The sequence below is a fragment of the Schistocerca gregaria genome, chromosome 1 (assembly GCF_023897955.1).
Source record: "Schistocerca gregaria isolate iqSchGreg1 chromosome 1, iqSchGreg1.2, whole genome shotgun sequence".
NCBI lineage: Eukaryota > Metazoa > Arthropoda > Insecta > Orthoptera > Acrididae > Schistocerca > Schistocerca gregaria.
The window spans coordinates 1,030,409,366-1,030,429,206 of record NC_064920.1 but is presented as its reverse complement, the minus strand read 5'-3'; the positions used below and the strand labels follow the sequence as shown (position 1 = coordinate 1,030,429,206).

The 19,841-nt window shown below is 40.0% G+C and overlaps 1 protein-coding gene across 1 annotated transcript in view; it reads right to left on the bottom strand.

Moving 5' to 3' along the window:
• The window catches only part of LOC126279067 (astacin-like metalloendopeptidase), a 64,871-nt gene that overhangs the window by 23,387 nt on the left and 21,643 nt on the right, over positions 1-19,841 (bottom strand). The window contains exon 2 of the mRNA XM_049979510.1: positions 17,441-17,578. Coding sequence (XP_049835467.1) covers positions 17,441-17,578 — 138 coding nt within the window. The remainder of the gene's footprint in view (positions 1-17,440; positions 17,579-19,841) is intronic.

Genomic DNA, 19,841 nt, shown 5'->3' with positions numbered 1-19,841 from the left:
AACAGATTGTAATTTTGTGTATATATGTTCCTCTTCAGTCATTTCAATAATTTTAAATTTGGGAAGACAGAAGTTTGTTTTGGTGATGCATTTTTGTATAAAATACTCAGAACATTCAAATGGAAGTTTCTGAAAACCATTATGAGATGATGGTGTCAAATGTAATGAAACAATAGGTAACCAGTTGCATAGTGAAAATTTTAGTTTCTTTGCCAGTTTTGGGCACTTAGTGCCCTTCCTCTGATGGCTGTACAGAAATATACACCACAAATAAGTAGAACTCAGATAAGAATATTAAAATTAGTGACAAAAAGATTAAAAATTTAAAGGTAACAATGGTACATGCATTACTTGCAAGTGTCAACATTAATAATGTATAGAAAGTTTTAGTTTCTTTTTTTTTCGTTTAATAACATATTATTTAGGAATGAAGGAGATGACTCACTAAAAGGCAAAAGTCACACACACACACACACACACACACACACACACACACACACCTGTCTCCCTGTGCTCAACTGAGTACAATGTACATAGACATGTGCATATTGTGAATTGTGTTTTTTTTTTGTGAATTGTGTTTTATTCAACTCATGACATACATTTGCAACCCATTTGGTTTGTGAGACATACGTGTGTGTGTGTGTGTGTGTGTGTGTGTGTGTGAGAGAGAGAGAGAGAGAGAGAGAGAGAGAGAGAGAGAGTGTTTTTCCTACAAGCTTGAGAAAGGAAGTTCATTACAAAAGCTAGCAAAGCTCTGTACTTTATGTTTGTGTACCTATCAACAACACAGCACTTCTGCCTTTTGGCGTGTCATCTTCTTTGTCAACAATAACGTGCATACATCAAAATGCCATGGTTCTAAAAAATATACAGGAGCAGTAAGTAATACAATACTGAATCTGTTAATACAATAATAGATCTTAGGTGCTTACAAGTGGTTCATACTGTCTGTACAAAAGTAGTATAAAGAAATGAAATAACAAGTGCCAGCACAGGAGCTTATCAGCTAATGACATGCATATCTTGAAGTTGGGGGTGAAAGTATGATAAAATAATATAATAAGGTAACAAAATTGTAAGTAAGTGGATATAAGAAGTATATTGAGTAATATAGAAACCTAATGATAAATGAAATAAGTTAATATTGACAACAAGTGACGCTATGGATGGGAAATTTGGGAACGAATCTACAGCTGTAGCGAGGTCAGTAGCATGCTCATAGGGAACCTCTCAACAAAAGCAAAGTGCAAAGCGCATCATGGGCTGGAGCTTGTGACTGGAGTAAGTGGAGAGACTATTCTCCATCATTAGCTTATATTAAGTATCAGAAAGTGAACGTAGAGGAAAAGAAGCATGGGCACAGTTATATAATAATGAAATAACTAGTAATGGCAGATATGCATGTTGCAAGTACGTTTTGTGAAAGAATTGTATTTAGCAGCATATACGACACAGGACTTTTAGAGGCAAACATACTAATACCAAATGTACACAGAGGAGTACTGAAGATATCCACAATCTTCTCTTCAGTACTGCTCTGTGCACAATTGGTCTTAATACGTTTGCATCTAAAAGTCCTATGTCATATATTGCTATTCATGACATGCTCTACACATTATTTACAAAATGACAAATGTAATGTTGTAGCTTAAAGCATTTTAACCCTTGTCTTGAAGATGGTCCATGACTGAAACTGGTCAATATTTGGGTTCAAAATGAAAGCAGCTGATAGTCAAATGTGTCTTTTATACATTAATAAAAATTGCATGTTACTGTAAGTTTCAGAACACATCAGTGAATTGGTGTAGAGATGTTAATAGCTTGGCAGCAGGAAATACACCAACACAAACAGCGCACGAGATGCATCAAGGAACAAGAAGCAGTAACTCACATGGAGAAACAGTTCCTAGTCAATAGGTAAAATGAAGACTCAAAATAAAATATAGGAAAAAGGAACCATGGGCATTGCTGTACACTTTTGATACAGTGGAATAACTAGTTCAGAAATGTATACAAACTAGCAAATACATTCTTGAAGTTAATATAACTAACGATATTCACATAAGATGTCTGGAATAAGCACAATAGGTTTTGTTATCTGACCAGGGATCAATAAAAGTGCTTATTGGATTTAATCATTAACTGTAACTGCAGAGCAAAGCATCTGTAACTTTAAGAATAGGTTGTCTATAGATCATTGTTTACACAGTGGTAACCTTCTGCAGCAAATAAATTATCACCTGCAGATTGTAGATGGTTTCATACCTGCAATAATAAATGGTAAACTACCTGACAACGTAAGTGACTAACCACTTAGAATGAAAAATGTTTCACTACTTATAACTGCATATGTCTAATAATTTGTAGCTATATATGATCAACTCACTGTGTAGCTATATATGATCAACCCACTGCATAAAAAAAAAAAAGCTGCAAAACTAACTACCTGCAACAAATGTACTGATAATAAAAGGTGGACTATTCATAGATGTAAGCAGTTTTTTTCAGTGTGACTGAATATAGCTAACAGCAAATAAATGCAACAGTGTATGGCCAAGCTATGTGCGAAAAATACTACAAAAAATTTATTGGTTATGAATAGAAAATTAGTTACTATCTGCATACAGCCACTTCTGAGAATTATCAAACCAGCATACTGATCACAACCTAATGATTGCAGCTTACGAAATATAACTAAAAACAAATAGCTGTAGTAGCAACTGTAACTTACATACATTCTACCTATGAAAATTAATAGGCTCATATAATTAACTATCTACACCTAGGGAATCCAATTATATACAAGATTCTGCTTGTACAGCACTGCAATCATAAGAGACCAATAACAGGACCAATAAGAAGAAAAAGATAAGGGGGGCAGGGGGGAGCAGATGGTTCTTTGGGAGGGTAGTGGTGGGATTTGGGGAAGGGGCAAATTAATTTAAAATATACAAAAGGGGGGGGGGGGGGGGGGAGAGAAGATAAACTATATATGCAAAACTGTGTGAGCTAACTTAACATTTGTGTGGGGGGAGGGGGGGGGGGGGGGGGGAGTGTGCGGGCGGGGAAGAAGAGGTGTGATGAGATGATAAACCATATGGGAAATGGAAATGGATGGTGGAGTGGGATGGTGGGGTTGGGATGGAAAACAACTAAGATCATACACGCCCATATCAGAACCTTAGAACACGAAGACAAAAAAAAGAGGAGTTAAAAGTGACTTCATGTTAAACCAAATCGATGGATGGAAAGACAGCCAAAAACATGACTTCCTCTTGGAGAAAGGTCCATAAAATATGCCATAGAGGAAACAGAGGTCATGAACTAAAGATTAAATATCCTTTACCATATTGCTGCAACAGATAAAAAGTCAAATGCAGTCGACAGCCTGTGCACCGTACGCTAACATGGCTGATAATGCAAACGGCAAACATAAATTAGAACACAAGTGATTAAAACAAGGGCATTCAGTCAGGAAATGGTAAACCAACGATGATCAACGACAATGAGCATGAAGTGCTGAGGGATCACCACTTAACAAAAGGCAATGGCTAAAACAATAGAGTCCAATACGCAACCTTGCTAAAATGATCTCCTCATGGTCAGCAAAGCAGCTGGAAGAGGTTTAGTTCCCCAGAAGCTGTTCTCATGAAGGGAAGACCAGTTGTGGTGCCAAAGGGACACCATCTGCTGACAGACATCAACATGGAGATCATCAGAAGGAAGGGAAGAACTAGTGGGTCAAGGTAGGAGGAATGCAGCCTCGTTTCCCATCAGACCAACGTGACCATGGAACCATATAATCATCACAGTGGCTAGATCAAGAGTGAGCAAATGGAAACTTTCTTGGACCCTATGCACTAAAGGATGGACTGTGTACAGCATGCAAGAGGCTCTGAAGGGCACTGAGACAGCTGGAGCAAATGATACAATTGAAAAACCTGTGTCACTGCATGTACTGCATGGCTTGATACAGGGTAAAGGGCTTAGCTGAGCAGTGTTCCGGAAGATGATACCAAAAATCATCATTGCCAAAGACGAAGGCACACCTGACCACACAATCATTCCAAGAGTCATCAGCATACACAAATGTACTATCATGAAGTTGTGCGTGAAAGTCAAGAAACTTATGATGATAGAGTGAGTCTGGAGTAGTGTCCTTAGTAAATGAAGTCCAAGTTGAACACAGGCTACCATATGAAGCCAAGGGAAAGTGGCAGGTACTGTGAAGTTAAGCTGCTAGAGCAACAACCAAAAGTGAGCTACAGGATGTAACATAGAAGAGGGAAGCACCCCATACTGGCAATCAAAGGAGTCATCAAAGAATGAGGCATAGGATGGGTGGCCAGGCATAGCAGACAAACGGCATGCTTACCTGCTGATGAGAATATCACTTCAGTATGACAGCAGTAGTTTGGACAGTTTCTGCATGCATACTCTCAACTCGGCTGTAAAAGGTGGTTTCCAAACAGATGCCACAAAGGTGGACTCTTTTTAAATGGTGAAAAATGGACAGATGTCCAGATCCATAAAAGAAACACCCATGGTCTATTTTCTAACAGACAAGGAATCGGTACAAACTGAGGAGGGTGGTCGGACCCACTCCGCAGGATGTACCACTGAGGACACACAGGATATTGAGGGACCGGGCACAGTGGGAGGCCAGGTAAGACATGTGGGAGGTCTAAGAAAGTTTCCTATCAAACATGAGCCCCAGGAATTTCATAGTCTCAGTGTATAAAAGAACAGAAGGTCCAAGATGTAATGGTGGCAGAAGAAACGCATTGTGCAGCTAGAAATTCATACAAACAGTTTTGTCAGTGGAAAAGTGAAAGCCATTGTCGGTGCTCCATGAGTAAAGACGATCGAGAAATGGCTGAAGACACCACTCAAGGAGACAAGTCCATGAAGAACTGCAATAGATTGCAAAAATCGTCAACAACAATGGAGTCAGAGATGCCTGGTGGAAGACAGGCCATAATAGGGTTAATGTGGATTGCAAAGAGGACAATGCTCAGGATGGAACCCTGAGACACACTGTTTTCCTGCATAAAGGTGTCTGACAAGGCAGAACCCACATGTACCTTGAAAACTCTATCTTTTAAAAATTCCTGAAGGAAACAGTTCAGGTGGCCTTGGAAGCCCACAAGTAGAGTGTCCTCCAGCAAGTGTCATATGTTTTCTCCAAACAGAAAGACACAGCCACAGTCTGGTTCTGATATTTCCACAGAAAACCTTTCATGACATGGGTTGGCAAAGTGACAAGATGGCCCAATGCACAACAGCGCATTCAAAATCCACATTGTGCAGTGGAGACTTGGGGCACTATACCAGACAGGCATGAATCATATGTTCCATCACTTTGCAAACACAGATGGTGAGTGAAATGGCATGGTAACTAGAAGGAATGTATTTGTCCTTACCCGGTTTAGGTATGGGTATGACAGTGGCTTCACACCAGCATCTGGAAAATGTGCCATCTGCCCAAATGCGATTGTACGTATGAAGGAGAAAGTGCTTGCCCACAAAAGAAAGGCGCTGTCACATCTGAATGTGAACATCATCCGGTCCTGCAGCAGAAGGTCAGGAGAAGTGAGAGTGTGATCTAGCTTGCACTTAGTAAAGGGGACATTGTAGCATTCATGATTCTGAGAGTAGAAAGGTGTCACCCAAGCCTCCTCCAATGGAAGAAAGCAAGGAGATAGTGGGTGAAGCTCAAAATCTTCACAAAATAACAGTGCTATTGGAAACAGCAATAGGGTCCACTATTACATCATCTGCTATGGTCAGGCCAAAAATTGGGGATTAGGCCTCGGTTCCAGACAGCTGACAGAGGTTGGCACACACAATGGAGGAGGGAGTGGAACTGTTAAAGGAAATAGCAAATGAAATCCAGCTAGCTTTTTTACTATCTGAATAATGCAACGATACTGTGCTCACAACTGTTTACATTGAATGCAGTTTGACATCATAGGGTGATGGTTAAAAACATGGAGAGCATGTCTCTGTGTGGAATTGCATCATGGATCACCACAGTTAGTAGTGACACAGTGTGGTAAAGATGAAGTACGAAGATTGAAACATTCTGCAACAGTAAGCATAACATTTGTGAGGTATTCTACCTGGTCATGGCAACTGGGGAAATTATGTTCATCGAAGGTTGCCAGGGAGGGATAAAGCCACCAGTCAGCCTTAGAAAGCTGCCAATTGGGTTTGCTCATTTGCTCATGGGGGGAGGGGGGGGGAGTAGGAGTCAGCAAACAGATAGCATATGAAAAATGGTTGCTCGAGTATGTGTCAGACAGAATGGACCATTCAAGATGACAGGCTAGCTGGGCAGTGCAGAATGAGAGTTCCAAATGGGAATAGGTATGTGTGGGGTCTGAAAGGAATGTGGGTGCTCCAGTTAAGGCAGATGAAACTGAGTTTATTGAGAAGGTTAGCCAAGAGTGCATCTTTTGTACAGGTTCTGGGACATGCACAAACAGGATGGTGTGCATTAAAATCACCCAGCAGCAAAAAGGGGTGAGAAGAGTTGCCCAATAATCTGGAGGGAGACTGTCCTAGTGGCGGAGGGATGTAGACAGTACAATCAGAAAAGGTGAAGCGAGGAAGGAAATGCAGACTGCAAGAGCTTGCAGCCACGTGTCCAGTGAGAGGCAAGCGTTGTCAACTTGACTGTGAACATCATCCTGGATTAGCAGCATGACTCCCCCATGAGACAGAATGCTGTCCTCAGGGGGAAGGTCAAAGTAGACTGGAAATCAATGCAAGAGATCAAAGCAGTTGTGAGGGTGCAATTTTGTTTCCTGGAGGCAGAGAACAAACAAGTGGTTGCTGCAATTACAAAAGCAGACATAATTTCTCCTTGTTGGAACTAATGCCATGGATGTTCAATTGGAGGAAAGTCATGCTGGGGAAAGGTGAGGAGGGAAAAAATGAAGGGTTGTCAACTTGGTGGCTGCTGAGTGCCAGCCTCCAAAGAATCTCTGCTACAGGGCACAGAGGCTGGAGGATCCTGCTCCATGAGATCTACAGAGGCATCAGCATTCTCCCTTGGTCAGTCTGCAGATTCCAGGGCAGAAAAATGGTTGGCAGTGCACACCTACAACACGGAGGTCGGGCAGGTGATGGTATCACACGGCAACACTGTTGAGGAGGTTCTCCTAGTAAGCAAAGGAGAAAACCGTTTGTAGAACCGTTGGTAGATGAAGATTCAGTTTTTTTTGTTGGAAAGACATAAAAAGTCTTTGCAGGAGTATTCCTTCTGTCCTGTTTGGCCTGTTGGTTGTGGAGCAGGTGATTTCACCGGAGGACGGGAAAATTTGATGGCTTGTTGCACAGCTGGAGGAGAAGGAGACAGGGATGCTACCACGACACTGGGTGGGTTTACAACCACAGTGTTGAATTTGAGGTCGCGAGTCTGGGTGGCCACGTCGATCATGAAGTCTGGGTGGCCACGTCGATCATGACACGAGGTGTAGCAGGAACCGCACCGTAAGTGACAGATGGTAAAATGCAGGGCTTTCTACCAACCAACAACTTGGGAGCAACAGGGAAGGACTTTTTGCTTCACTCATATCTCCTGGATCAAGATACACAGGACATTCTTGGAATGAAGCTGTATTGTTGCCATTTCAATTGATACAGTGGGGAGGAGGAGGCGGGCAATCAGCCTTGCCCTACCACAAGTAACACATTTGTCTGGATTTTGACAGGGTAGTTGAGTGTGGTAGCAATGTTGACACTGGTAGCAGTGCATCAGCTTTTGAATGCATGGTCAGATTGTGATGACTTCATAGCCTGCTTTGATCCTTGATGCAAGCACTACTCTACTGAACACGAAAAAAAGTGTGTATTTAAGCACTAAGGATGTATCAACCTTTCTCATCACCCAATAGACAGCAGTTATGACCTAATCAGAGAGAGAAGTTGGGATTTCTCCCTCAGTCATATCATTGAGAAGCCTAGTGTAAATAACACCAGGTGAAGAATTCAGCTTTTGACAGGCCTCAATATGAACATGATAGCTACGGAGGAGAGAAGCTGCAGGCAGTTGTTGTGCCTGAGAATCACAATTAGTCTGCAAAAGCAAAGTGGCACTGTGGAAATGAGACTAAGATTTCACAGGGCCTGCAATTGCAACAACACCTTTCCGAATAACATACAGATTAACCGCAGCAAGGGACCAACCATCTTCAGTACATGAAACCATGAGGAACCAAAGTGCCACTGAGTCTTTGAATCATTAGCCTCATTCAATTTACATTTAATAGATGTAGACTGAGAAGAATATGACTGGCTCATTGCGATAAAATCCCTCGTGATTTCTAGCGCAGCTGATGGCGCACCCCTTCCAACTGCTGAGCCCTCTCAGAGAGGTGATCGTTCACAGCTCAGGCCACACTTTCCGAATTGGCAATTTTGGAAAATATCAGTTCAGGCTCTTACCCCTCTCTGGGGCTGGCCTGGACTGAAACCTCAAACACCTAGGTAGAGGAACGATAGGAGAAGGGGAACGAAGAAAGAGAGAAAAAAAAAACAGTGGAAGGACTGTTCTGATAACAGGCTACTGAAAATTCACACCATATTTCCAAAAATTTCCCAGACATGTTCCCCAAGGGAGGGGTAAAAGACTAGCAGGAGGACATACATGTAGCATGGAAGAGAAAATGTGCTGCAAAGTTTGTGGCCCTGTGGCAGCCATGCACGAACTCACCAAAGAATTGTCAGCCCCCTGGGGGAGGTGGGAGGGAGAGATAGGGGTATGTGATACATAGGAACAAAATAGGCTTATCACAGCTAAATTAATACAATTGGTAAGGTATAGCAATTGTGATAATTGGTTGCTACATGATTGTACCAACATTCTGCAAACTTCTGAAAACAACATACTAATGGTAACTTACGGAGTGTAATCAAGTGATTAGAACTGTAATGGAATGATTGTGGCACAAATAGTAGCTTACTAAGTAATTACACTCCTGGAAATTGAAATAAGAACACCGTGAATTCATTGTCCCGGGAAGGGGAAACTTTATTGACACATTCCTGGGGTCAGATACATCACATGATCACACTGACAGAACCACAGGCACATAGACACAGGCAACAGAGCATGCACAATGTCGGCACTAGTACAGTGTATATCCACCTTTCACAGCAATGCAGGCTGCTATTCTCCCATGGAGACGATCGTACAGATGCTGGATGTAGTCCTGTGGAACGGCTTGCCATGCCATTTCCACCTGGCGCCTCAGTTGGACCAGCGCTCGTGCTGGACGTGCAGACCGCGTGAGACGACGCTTCATCCAGTCCCAAACATGCTCAATGGGGGACAGATCCGGAGATCTTGCTGGCCAGGGTAGTTGACTTACACCTTCTAGAGCACGTCGGGTGGCACGGGATACATGCGGACGTGCATTGTCCTGTTGGAACAGCAAGGTACCTTGCCGGTCTAGGAATGATAGAACGATGGGTTCGATGACGGTTTGGATGTACCGTGCACTATTCAGTGTCCCCTCGACGATCACCAGAGGTGTACGGCCAGTGTAGGAGATCGCTCCCCACACCATGATGCCGGGTATTGGCCCTGTGTGCCTCGGTCGTATGCAGTCCTGATTGTGGCGCTCACCTGCACGGCGCCAAACACGCATACGACCATCATTGGTACCAAGGCAGAAGCGACTCTCATCGCTGAAGACGACACGTCTCCATTCGTCCCTCCATTCACGCCTGTCACGACACCACTGGAGTCGGGCTGCACGATGTTGGGGCGTGAGTGGAAGACGGCCTAACGGTATGCGGGACCGTAGCCCAGCTTCATGGAGACGGTTGCGAATGGTCCTCGCCGATACCCCAGGAGCAACAGTGTCCCTAATTTGCTGGGAAGTGGCGGTGCGGTCCCCTACGGCACTGCGTAGGATCCTACGGTCTTGGCGTGCATCCGTGCATCGCTGCGGTCCGGTACCAGGTCGATGGGCACGTGCACCTTCCGCCGACCACTGGCGACAACATCGATGTACTGTGGAGACCTCACGCCCCACGTGTTGAGCAATTCGGCGGTACGTCCACCCGGCCTCCCGCATGCTCACTATACGCCCTCGCTCAAAGTCCGTCAACTGCACATACGGTTCACGTCCACGCTGTCGCGCCATGCTACCAGTGTTAAAGACTGCGATGGAGCTCCGTATGCCACGGCAAACTGGCTGACACTGACGGCGGTGGTGCACAAATGCTGCGCAGCTAGCGCCATTCGATGCCCAACACCGCGGTTCCTGGTGTGTCCGCTGTGCCGTGCGTGTGATCATTGCTTGTACAGCCCTCTCGCAGTGTCCGGAGCAAGTATGGTGGGTCTGACACACCGGTGTCAATGTGTTCTTTTTTCCATTTCCAGGAGTGTACATTCTATCTATGAGAGCTGATACATTCCAGGAACTAATTATATACAGGAGAGGGGCTGATTGTATATCAGGAACTGATAATAAACCACTGCAATTACAGCAGAACAATTATGGGAAGCTGACCTGTGAAGCTGTTTGGGTTGACAGCAGAGGTGGGGTTTGGGGAGTAATGTAATAATGTAGTAAATTGGGTTGGGGGGAGGGGGGAGGGGAGGAGAGAGACGGAGTTTTTTGAATGGTGGAGGCAGAAGGGGGAGAACTGATAAACAAGAAAAAGTGAAAAGAATTAGCTTGCAACAGCTAGATTCTTATGAGTGATAAGGTGGTAGCTATCTATCAGACTAAGTCATTACTACATAATTATACTAACTTTCAGCAGCCTATTGAAGCTAACACAGTAAATGCAAAACACTGAATAGAGCCTACTAAGTATTACTGCAGTAGCACTAATTTTGGCCTACTGTATGGTAAGATTTTAGTCATGAAAGACAAACAGTCCTTATAAATCATTATATGTATCTCAGGAAGAGAATTAATTGTATATTAGACAGATTATGAAGCACAGTAATAATAATAGCAGAACACTGAAAGTGGTGGGGGGCAGCAGTGTCAAATTAAACAGAAAGGGTGTAGGGGGAATAAAAGAGGGAATAGGTTAACTGTATGAGCATATCATACCATGTGGGGACGGTGGAAGACAGTGGGGGCATTTGGGTGTAGTGGGTGGAATTATGTGAATAACTAGGAGAAATAGTAATATTAATGCAAGTGATGTCTGCACATGATGTTTTACAAAATCCAGTTACAGTTACGAATAAATAAGTTGCAGTTTTAACCAATGTTGCTGTAAAGTAACACAAGGAAAACTCCAGGTAGGAATATCAACAATATAAGAAAAGACAGATTGCTACTTATTATAAAGAAGATACAGTAAGTTGCAAACAGGCATGATTAAAAAATACTGAAAGCTTTTGGCCACAATCTTCATCAGTAAAAGACACACGCGCACACACACACAAAAGGAAGCACACCTCATGCACACATGACTGCCAACTTAAGCTGTTGTTGTTTGGTAAGCATTTCACAAAAACCAGTGACACTCAGGAAGAATTAAGTTGCAGTTTCAAGCAATTTCACTGTTTAGGAAGGATAACAAATTTAAAATGGTAAATTAAGAGTCTCCTTAGAGTGTAGATACACAAACAAACAAAAATTGCTTTTAAAAGGAGTTTGTTCTTTCAATAAATGACACTCTTATAGCTTGGATTTCTTGTATATTTCTATTTCTTCTAGGAGATTCATTTGATAAATGCCAGGTTTATTTAATGCATTACTTATTGGTTGCTCATTGTGAACAAGTAATTGGCTGATTTTACTATAAGTAGAAAAGACTGCTGTAATACCTCATTTCTTAAGCAGGTTGGTGATTTGATAAGATATATTGTCAAGAAAAGGAATAGTTGTATAATTTGGTTTCTCTGTGTTGTGGAGTGAAGTATGTGATGTTCATCTGCTTTATTTCTTTGCTGATGGTCTTCAGTGTCGACGTACTGCTTTGTGATACTGGCTGAAAAATGGGGAAGTTCAACACTGACTACTGTAAATGATATATCCAACAGGTGCACAGTTGCATTTCAGAGTTCTTTACTTTCACTGTTCACAATCTCCCAATATACACAGTTAATATAGCCAGTCCACTATTGGTTAACTTTCGATAAGCCTCATTAATTGTTTGCAGGCAAACATCAGCATACTGCTACAATAGTTCACTGTTGTATATCTGCGAGCAGTAAAATTCTAACCACACAGTTCACAGTCTTTCAAATAAATTGAACAGACACTGTTTTAACGCACAGCCTAATGGTGTTACACTTATTTCACAGTTAAGTTGATGCATTGTTGTTAACCCAACCAATACAGGTTCCTCATCTGAAAATCAGCTGGGTACTGACTGTCTCAGGCCGGAAAATCGGGCCTTTATATATCGTCACATTCGTAGATACTGAAACTGTACATTGTTTGATGTTTAATATACATAAAATATAATAAAAAAATAACTCATTCAATTAACTGAATATATTGAAAAATTCCTTCTTTTTAACAGTTTCTTCTATTACAAGGGTTAGGCCGAATTATTTGTTTAAATGACGAAATTAACAAATATAGTTATGCAAAACAATACTTTTAACAAAACTTGTCATTGCTTTGGAATTAATTAAGGGCTGGCTTTGCTAACATTTTCCAAATAGAACCAAATAGATACTTTTAGAATACTAGTACTACTTCTTCCAAATGTTTATAATTAGTACAGAATTAGACCTTGTGGTATATTCTTAATGCTGAGGACCAAACTTTCTCTTTCATGGAAACACAGATTATATTCATGCATGTCAATGGTAATTAGTTAAAATGAAAAAATGAATTTAAGGAGGTAGATGGCAAAACAAGAGAGGAAGTAACAAGATCCCAGCTTGCTTCATCACAAGTACCATGTTTAAAAGCATGTGTTCTCTGTTTGAATCATTTCTGTATTAAACTGGAATCATAACAATTGTTCGCTGCCACATATTCCAAATTCTGCAACTCATTCTGAACAGCATCGACAGTGGAACTTCAATAATTATATCAATCGTAGAGTTGAAATAGATAATTTTGTAACTTTCTGGATGACTAGAGGTACTGTGAACAATACTATTGGTAGTAGTAAGTTTCCTAAATATATCAAGATAAATGTTATTGTCTTTGATCTTGATGGACAAATCTAAGTAATTAGTACTGCCTGTATCATCTTGTAATTCACAGGAGAAATTGCTATTATTACACAGACATTTTAAAGTTTCCTTAATGTGTGGAATATCTGCTGTTCGTCCTTGGTATATAAGAAAGATACCACCAACACATCGTTTATTCAAGATAATGTTTTTTTTTATGTTAAGAAACTGGTTACAAATTTATTTCCCAAGATATTAACAAAGTTATCAGCCATACACCCAGCTAGGCAGTTGCCCAGAGCTAATTCCTGTTGTTGTTGATACAGTTCCTTATTTGCCATACACTAAATAAATAAATAAGTAATAGTTCCTTATTAAAGGGGAAAATATCATATTTAAGTGCAGTGTGCAATAAACTAATAAATTCATCTGTTTCATCATTTGTGAGAATATTTTGTGCTCTAAAACTATTCTCAATGATTTGGATGGTTTTCACAACAGGTACATTGGTATACATGTTTCCAATATCAAATGATACTAAGATAGAGTTGTTGGGCTTTATGATTTTTGGCTGTATAGGTATTTTCGTATTTATAAAGTCTGTTTAATAAAACTTTTAGTTTTTTTACATAGTTGATAAGCAGATTTGCCAATAGAATTAACTATTCATTAAATGGGTCAATGTTGTTTATGAATCTTGACTTGAAGGAGTTTTAGCATTCACAAAATAAGTTTATGTTTATCTTTAGCATGAAATAGATGTTTACTAGTATTAATTACTTTCCTAATTTCTTTTTTACAAGCATACACCAAATTATTATTAGCTAGCTTAATATTGTTAGCATTAAAAATTACTGTTTTTTGTACACAGCTCTTTTTATATGAGGTCTGTTCAAAAAATTTTGGAACATTCGTAATTTCATGCTAATAGTGTGTGTTGGTGCGAAATGTTGTTGGCATCCCTGCACGTGCCTGTGCTTAATGTGTAATTGTTGGAAGTTTCATTGCTGTATGTCTGTTAGTTATTGTTCAGTGCTGTATTAAGTAGAATGTTGCGTCACATAGTTTGCGAATTTGGAGATGGCAGAGATGGAGGAGCAACGGTTCTGCATTAAATTTTGCATGAAACTCAAGGATACCTTTACAGTGATGCACCAAATGATGCAGGAAGCCTACAGTGACGATTGCTTAAGCCATACTCAGTGTTATGACTGGTTCACATGGTTTAAAAATGGCCAGACAGAAGTAAAAAATGATCCTCATTCAGGACACCCTTCGATGTCTCCCGATGACATTCATGTCAGGGATTTCAATGAAACTGTGCGTCCCAATTTAAGACAGACTGTCCAGATATTGCAGAGTTAATTAACATTTCAGTTTGATAATGTCATAAAATCCTGTCACACCATCTTGGAATCACTGTGTTGCCGCCAAGTTAATCTCATAGCTCATAAGTCAAGACCAGAAAGACTGTCACCTAGCAATCTGTAATAAGCTTTTGGATCTTGCAAATGAGAACTAAATGTTTCTTAAGAGAATAATAACTGGTGATGAGATGTGGGTCTATTGTTATGATGTTGAGACCCTTTCACAATGGGTCGGGAAAGGTTCACCAAGACCAAGAACAGCTTGTCAGGTCAGGTCAAATTTCAAAGCCATGCTGATAGTTTTCTTTGACTTTCAAGGATTAGTTCATCATGAATTCATGCTGTGGTGACAAACTGTTAATTGATGGTACTATCAATGATGCACTGCAATGCCTGTGAGGAAATGTGTGAAGGAAATGCACTGAAATGTGGTTGGACAATTCATGGCTTTTCTTCATGGTAAGACACTCACACATTCATCCCTGTTGGTGCATGACTATTGCACAAATAACAAAATCAGTGTGCTGCTTCGTCCTCTGTACTCTCCAAACCTGGCCCCTTCAGACATTTTTTTTTATTTCCAAAGTAGAAAGTCCTATTGAAAGGACAAGGATTTTCACCAATAGATGAGATGAAAGAAAATTCGCAGAAGGCACTTTGTCTGATACAGCAAGAGGTGTACCAAGACTTCTTCCCGAAATGGAAATGGCATTGGAAGCAGTGTATCAATTGTGGAGGAGAGTATTTCAAAGGAGACCATGCACAATAAGTAAAAGGTAATCACTGAAAAATCTTGTAGACAAAGTTTTGAATTTTCTGAACAGACCTTGTACATAATCACTGCTGTGTTGCTCCTGCCTGCTTTGATTACCAGTGCATTCAAAATCTTTTGGCCAGTAGAGGTATTCTTACTCCTGGAATCCACATTCCTATCAACAGTATCACTCATTTTGCGTGCCACTTTAGTTTGTTGTTTTATGTCTCTTTTGAGTGAATCTAGCACTAGTTTAAAATAGAAATCATCTCTGCAATACTGTTTTAATCAAATGTTGGTCTGATATTACATTCCAAACCTTTATCAAGCAATTCAGTTTTCTATTTTTTTATTTTTTTTATTTTTTTTATTTATTTATTTAGCCATTCATCAATATGAGTAAAACATTGTCTAATTGTAAATTATGTAACACACATGTTATTTCCTTGTATAAACTGCAACCATTAATATTTGGTTTGTCTGTTTCAAATGTTCAGTGTTCAAAACATAAACATTTAGCATTTTAACAACCTTCAGTATGGTTCTACATGCAGTTCTTTGTATAAAATAGTAAAACATTAGCACTGGAAACTCTGTAACTGAAGGCAGTTAAAATACTTACTTTATATTAGTGCAATTTACATACTTTAGAAATTGTTTTTAAAATGCAGATCTAACAAAAATATGTATTTCAACTTTTACTAAAATTGTGGTAATATAAAAAACTACAATATTATGAAAAGGATAGATTGCTACTCACTGTGCAGAGGAGATGTTGAATAGCAAAACTGCTACACATTTCAGCTTTTGGCCAAAAGTCTTCTTCTAAAGTAGAGAACACACACACATTCACATAAGCATAACTCTCATACATATGACCACTGTCAGTGGCCACTGAGACTGGACTGAATGCAGCATCTGTGCCTGAGGGGAAAAGCATTCTCTGATTGGTAGGAATAAGGAAACCCTGGGGCAAAGATGGGAAGGGATAGTAGGGTAGGGGTGGAGGAAGGTGAAGAGCTACTTGTGGGAGCATGCAAGGATGTGGTGGGGAAAGGGTAGGACTGCTAGGTGCATTTGGGAGTTTGGAGGGGTCGAGGAGCAGAGAAAGGAGAGCAGAAAAGGAGAGAAGTAGGGGAGGGGGAAAAGGCTAGTGAGTGCAATGATGGAATAGAAGACTGTGTAATGCTGCAGTGGGAGCAGGAAAGTAGATAGGTGGAGGATAGGGACTAGCAAAGGTAGAGGCCAGGAGTGTTACAGGAATGTAGAATATATTGCAGGGAGAGTTCCCACCTGCACAATACAGAAAATATGGTGCTAGTAGGAAGGATCCACATGGCGCAAGCTGTGAAGCAGTCACTGAAGTGGAGCACATTGTGTTGGGCAGCATGTTCAGCGACTGGGTGTTCGAGTTGTCTCTTTGCCACAATTTGTTTTTCATGCAGTTTGTTGGCTCTCATGCCCACATAGAAGGCAGCAGGGTCCATGGAGCAGACCTTGCAGCTAGGTCTAGTGCCATGAGGCGAGGAGCCGGAACAGAGGTGGAGTAGGGGTGGACAAAGATATTGTATAAATTCAGTGGACAGCAGAATATCACTGTGAGAGGGGTGGAAACAATAGTGGGAAGTATATTTGTTACTTCAGGGCACAACAAGAGATACTAAAAAACCCTCTCATCATGCCCTGAAATTAGGAACATTCTACCATTATCCTTCCTGTCCCAGTCACAGTGGTATCCCACTGCCCACCAAACCTATGTAATATCCTTGTCTATCCCAACTCCATCCCTTCCCCCAGCCCATTGCCTCTTGGCTTATATCCCTGCAACAGACCTAAATGCAAAACCTGTCCCAGACATAGTGCCACCACCACCTACTCAAGTTTTGTCACAGACATCTCCTCATGTTAAAAGCAGTGCTCTCTTATTAACTGTGAACTGTATCATATTAATGACATGTCAATAGCTACAATGGAATAAATGGGATCATATGCCAAAGTACAGGTGCCACACTAAACATGCAGTACGAGAAAGAGAGAGTTAGTGAAGAGTGAAGTGGTAGAGATAGAGATAAATAGATAAATAGATAGATAGATAGATAGATAGATAGATAGATAGATAGAGAGAGAGAGAGAGAGAGAGAGATTGTCTACAGCAATTTATTCTATATTCTTTGAACAAATTCATTACATTAAGTAACTTACTGTAACTTGGATCAAACTTATAAGGAATTATTCCTTTAGGCCACAGCAAAGAAGGTATAGCAAGCGCATTTCTGGAACCAGTAGGAAATATAATGTCTCCTTGGTAAAATTTTCCAAGTTCTGGGTAACTATTTGTGCCTACAAAGAAACAACAGATTTCTTGCATAAGCTTAGCATACAGACTGTGGAAAGTTATTAACATATTCCAAGACAGAAGGATGGAGAATGAGTCAACATATAGATTTTGTAGAAATATATTTCCCAAACACAGTGTGTTTGTGCTACAATTACAAACAAAAATCAAATGCAAATACTGGTTCAAATAAAACATAAGAAAAATCCAAAAGATTTGGCACACTATGTAAATAACTACTTTAGCAGTATTAGAATAAAATTACAGTGAACAAAAAAATTTCAAACAGTCCTTATGTCAAAAAGCTAAATAAATGTGTACCACATTCAAAGTTATTTTTGACTATGACACAGGAGGAAATCTGAAAAATGATGATTCAGCAGGTTTGGATGAAATACCAAGTCATCTGATTAAGGAGCCTAATTCACCATTATTTCACATTATAAACCAATCATTCATGTGTAGTATCTTTCCTGACTTCTTTAAATGTGCTAAATAACTGCCTCTCTTCAAAGCAGATGGCATGGAAAATCCAGAACATTATAAGCCACTCTCACTAATCTAGTGCTCTGCAAAACTAATAGAAGCTATTGTGAAAGATAGACTTATGAACTATGAAAATAAATATCAGGTGATTAAGCAATTAACATATGGAAATGAAACTTGGTATGTATGCCAATGCATTAATCCAAAACTGATTTACTTTTAAATAAATAAATAAAATTTAAAAAATTAAAAATATTAGTTCCAAGTTTGGCCACCAGTTACAAACGTGGTATTGTACATCATCTTATTAATGTTTCTGCTGCTCATATTGAACAAATTGCATAAGTAGCAGTTAGCAATAAATAAAAAACAAATTATGTCTTTCTCACTTGTTTGACCTCTTCTGCCCACATTCTGTTCCTAATGTCATTACATATGGAAACATTTCTATGCATCTTTCTTGTGATCACAGTGCCAGATTTGCAACTGATGACCAAAATTGGACCTCCAGAATGAGATTTTCACTCTGCAGCGGAGTGTGCACTGATATGAAACTTCCTGGCACATTAAAACTGTGTGCTGGACCGAGACACAAACTTGGGACCTTTGCCTTTCGCGGGCAAGTGCTCGGTCCGGCACACAGTTTTAATCTGCCACGAAGTTTCAAAATTAGACCTAACTTTTTTCCAGTGCAGATCAGATGTTCATTAATGCCATTCTACCAAGTTTCACTGTCATATGATAATTACAGCCCTCACTGGACCTTTGTGAGTAGCTGCAATTTAATTATAATCACCTAATACAACCTCCTATCCAATGACCAGCTTGGTTTCTGAACTAGGTAAGGTAGTGAATCGGCAACAGCATATCTCACGAAACATGTACTTGAAGCATTGGATAAAGCATTTGACATAGTGGATCGCAAAATACTGTTAAATAAGATGGACTGGTTCTAGTCATATCCAGAAAATAGAGTACAGTTGGCCAAAATTACAAATAAGTCAAGTAGCTCTTACTACATTGAAAAACACAAGTTTGAACCTAAATATAGGCAGACCACAAGGTAGTGTGTTTGGTCCAGTATTTTCCTATTTTACATTAATGATTCCCGACAAAGCATCAAGCATGGGCGAACAATATTGTTTGCAAATGATCTAATGTACTGAACACCGTCACCAGAAGTACAAGGAGAAAAAGCGGAGGAAAAATTTAGTTGTGTACAAAGCAGGTAACAAACAATAAAGCCACACTTAATAGAAATAACACAATCGCTATGAACATCTACATAAATAAAAAACAAGATTACAGCAACTTGAAAATAAATAATTAATTCATACAACGTGTGGAAAGCACAAAATTTCTTGGAATGCACCTTGAATGTCAGTTAAAGTGGGAAGAACATGTAAAAATACTTAGTACTAGAATCTCTGCAGCACAATATGGCCTCCGAATTCTTACATTGTTATGTGATCTTTATGTATCTGATCAGTATTATGTTGCTTATATTCATTCTGTTATTAGTTATACAATAATTTTTTGAGGATTGAAAAGGAAAAATATTCTAGCTATATTAAGATTGTAGAAAAGATCAGTCCATATAATGACCAAAAGTGGCAGCACAGCTCACTTCATTGAACTTTTTAAAGTGCTGGAAATCCAAATTATCCCTTGTGAATTTTCTATTTCAGTGTTTTATGCATGTAAAACTACTACATTAAAAATTGTGTAGTACATGATTATGAAACTAGAAACAGCTACAGTTTTTCATTTGGACAGAAAAAA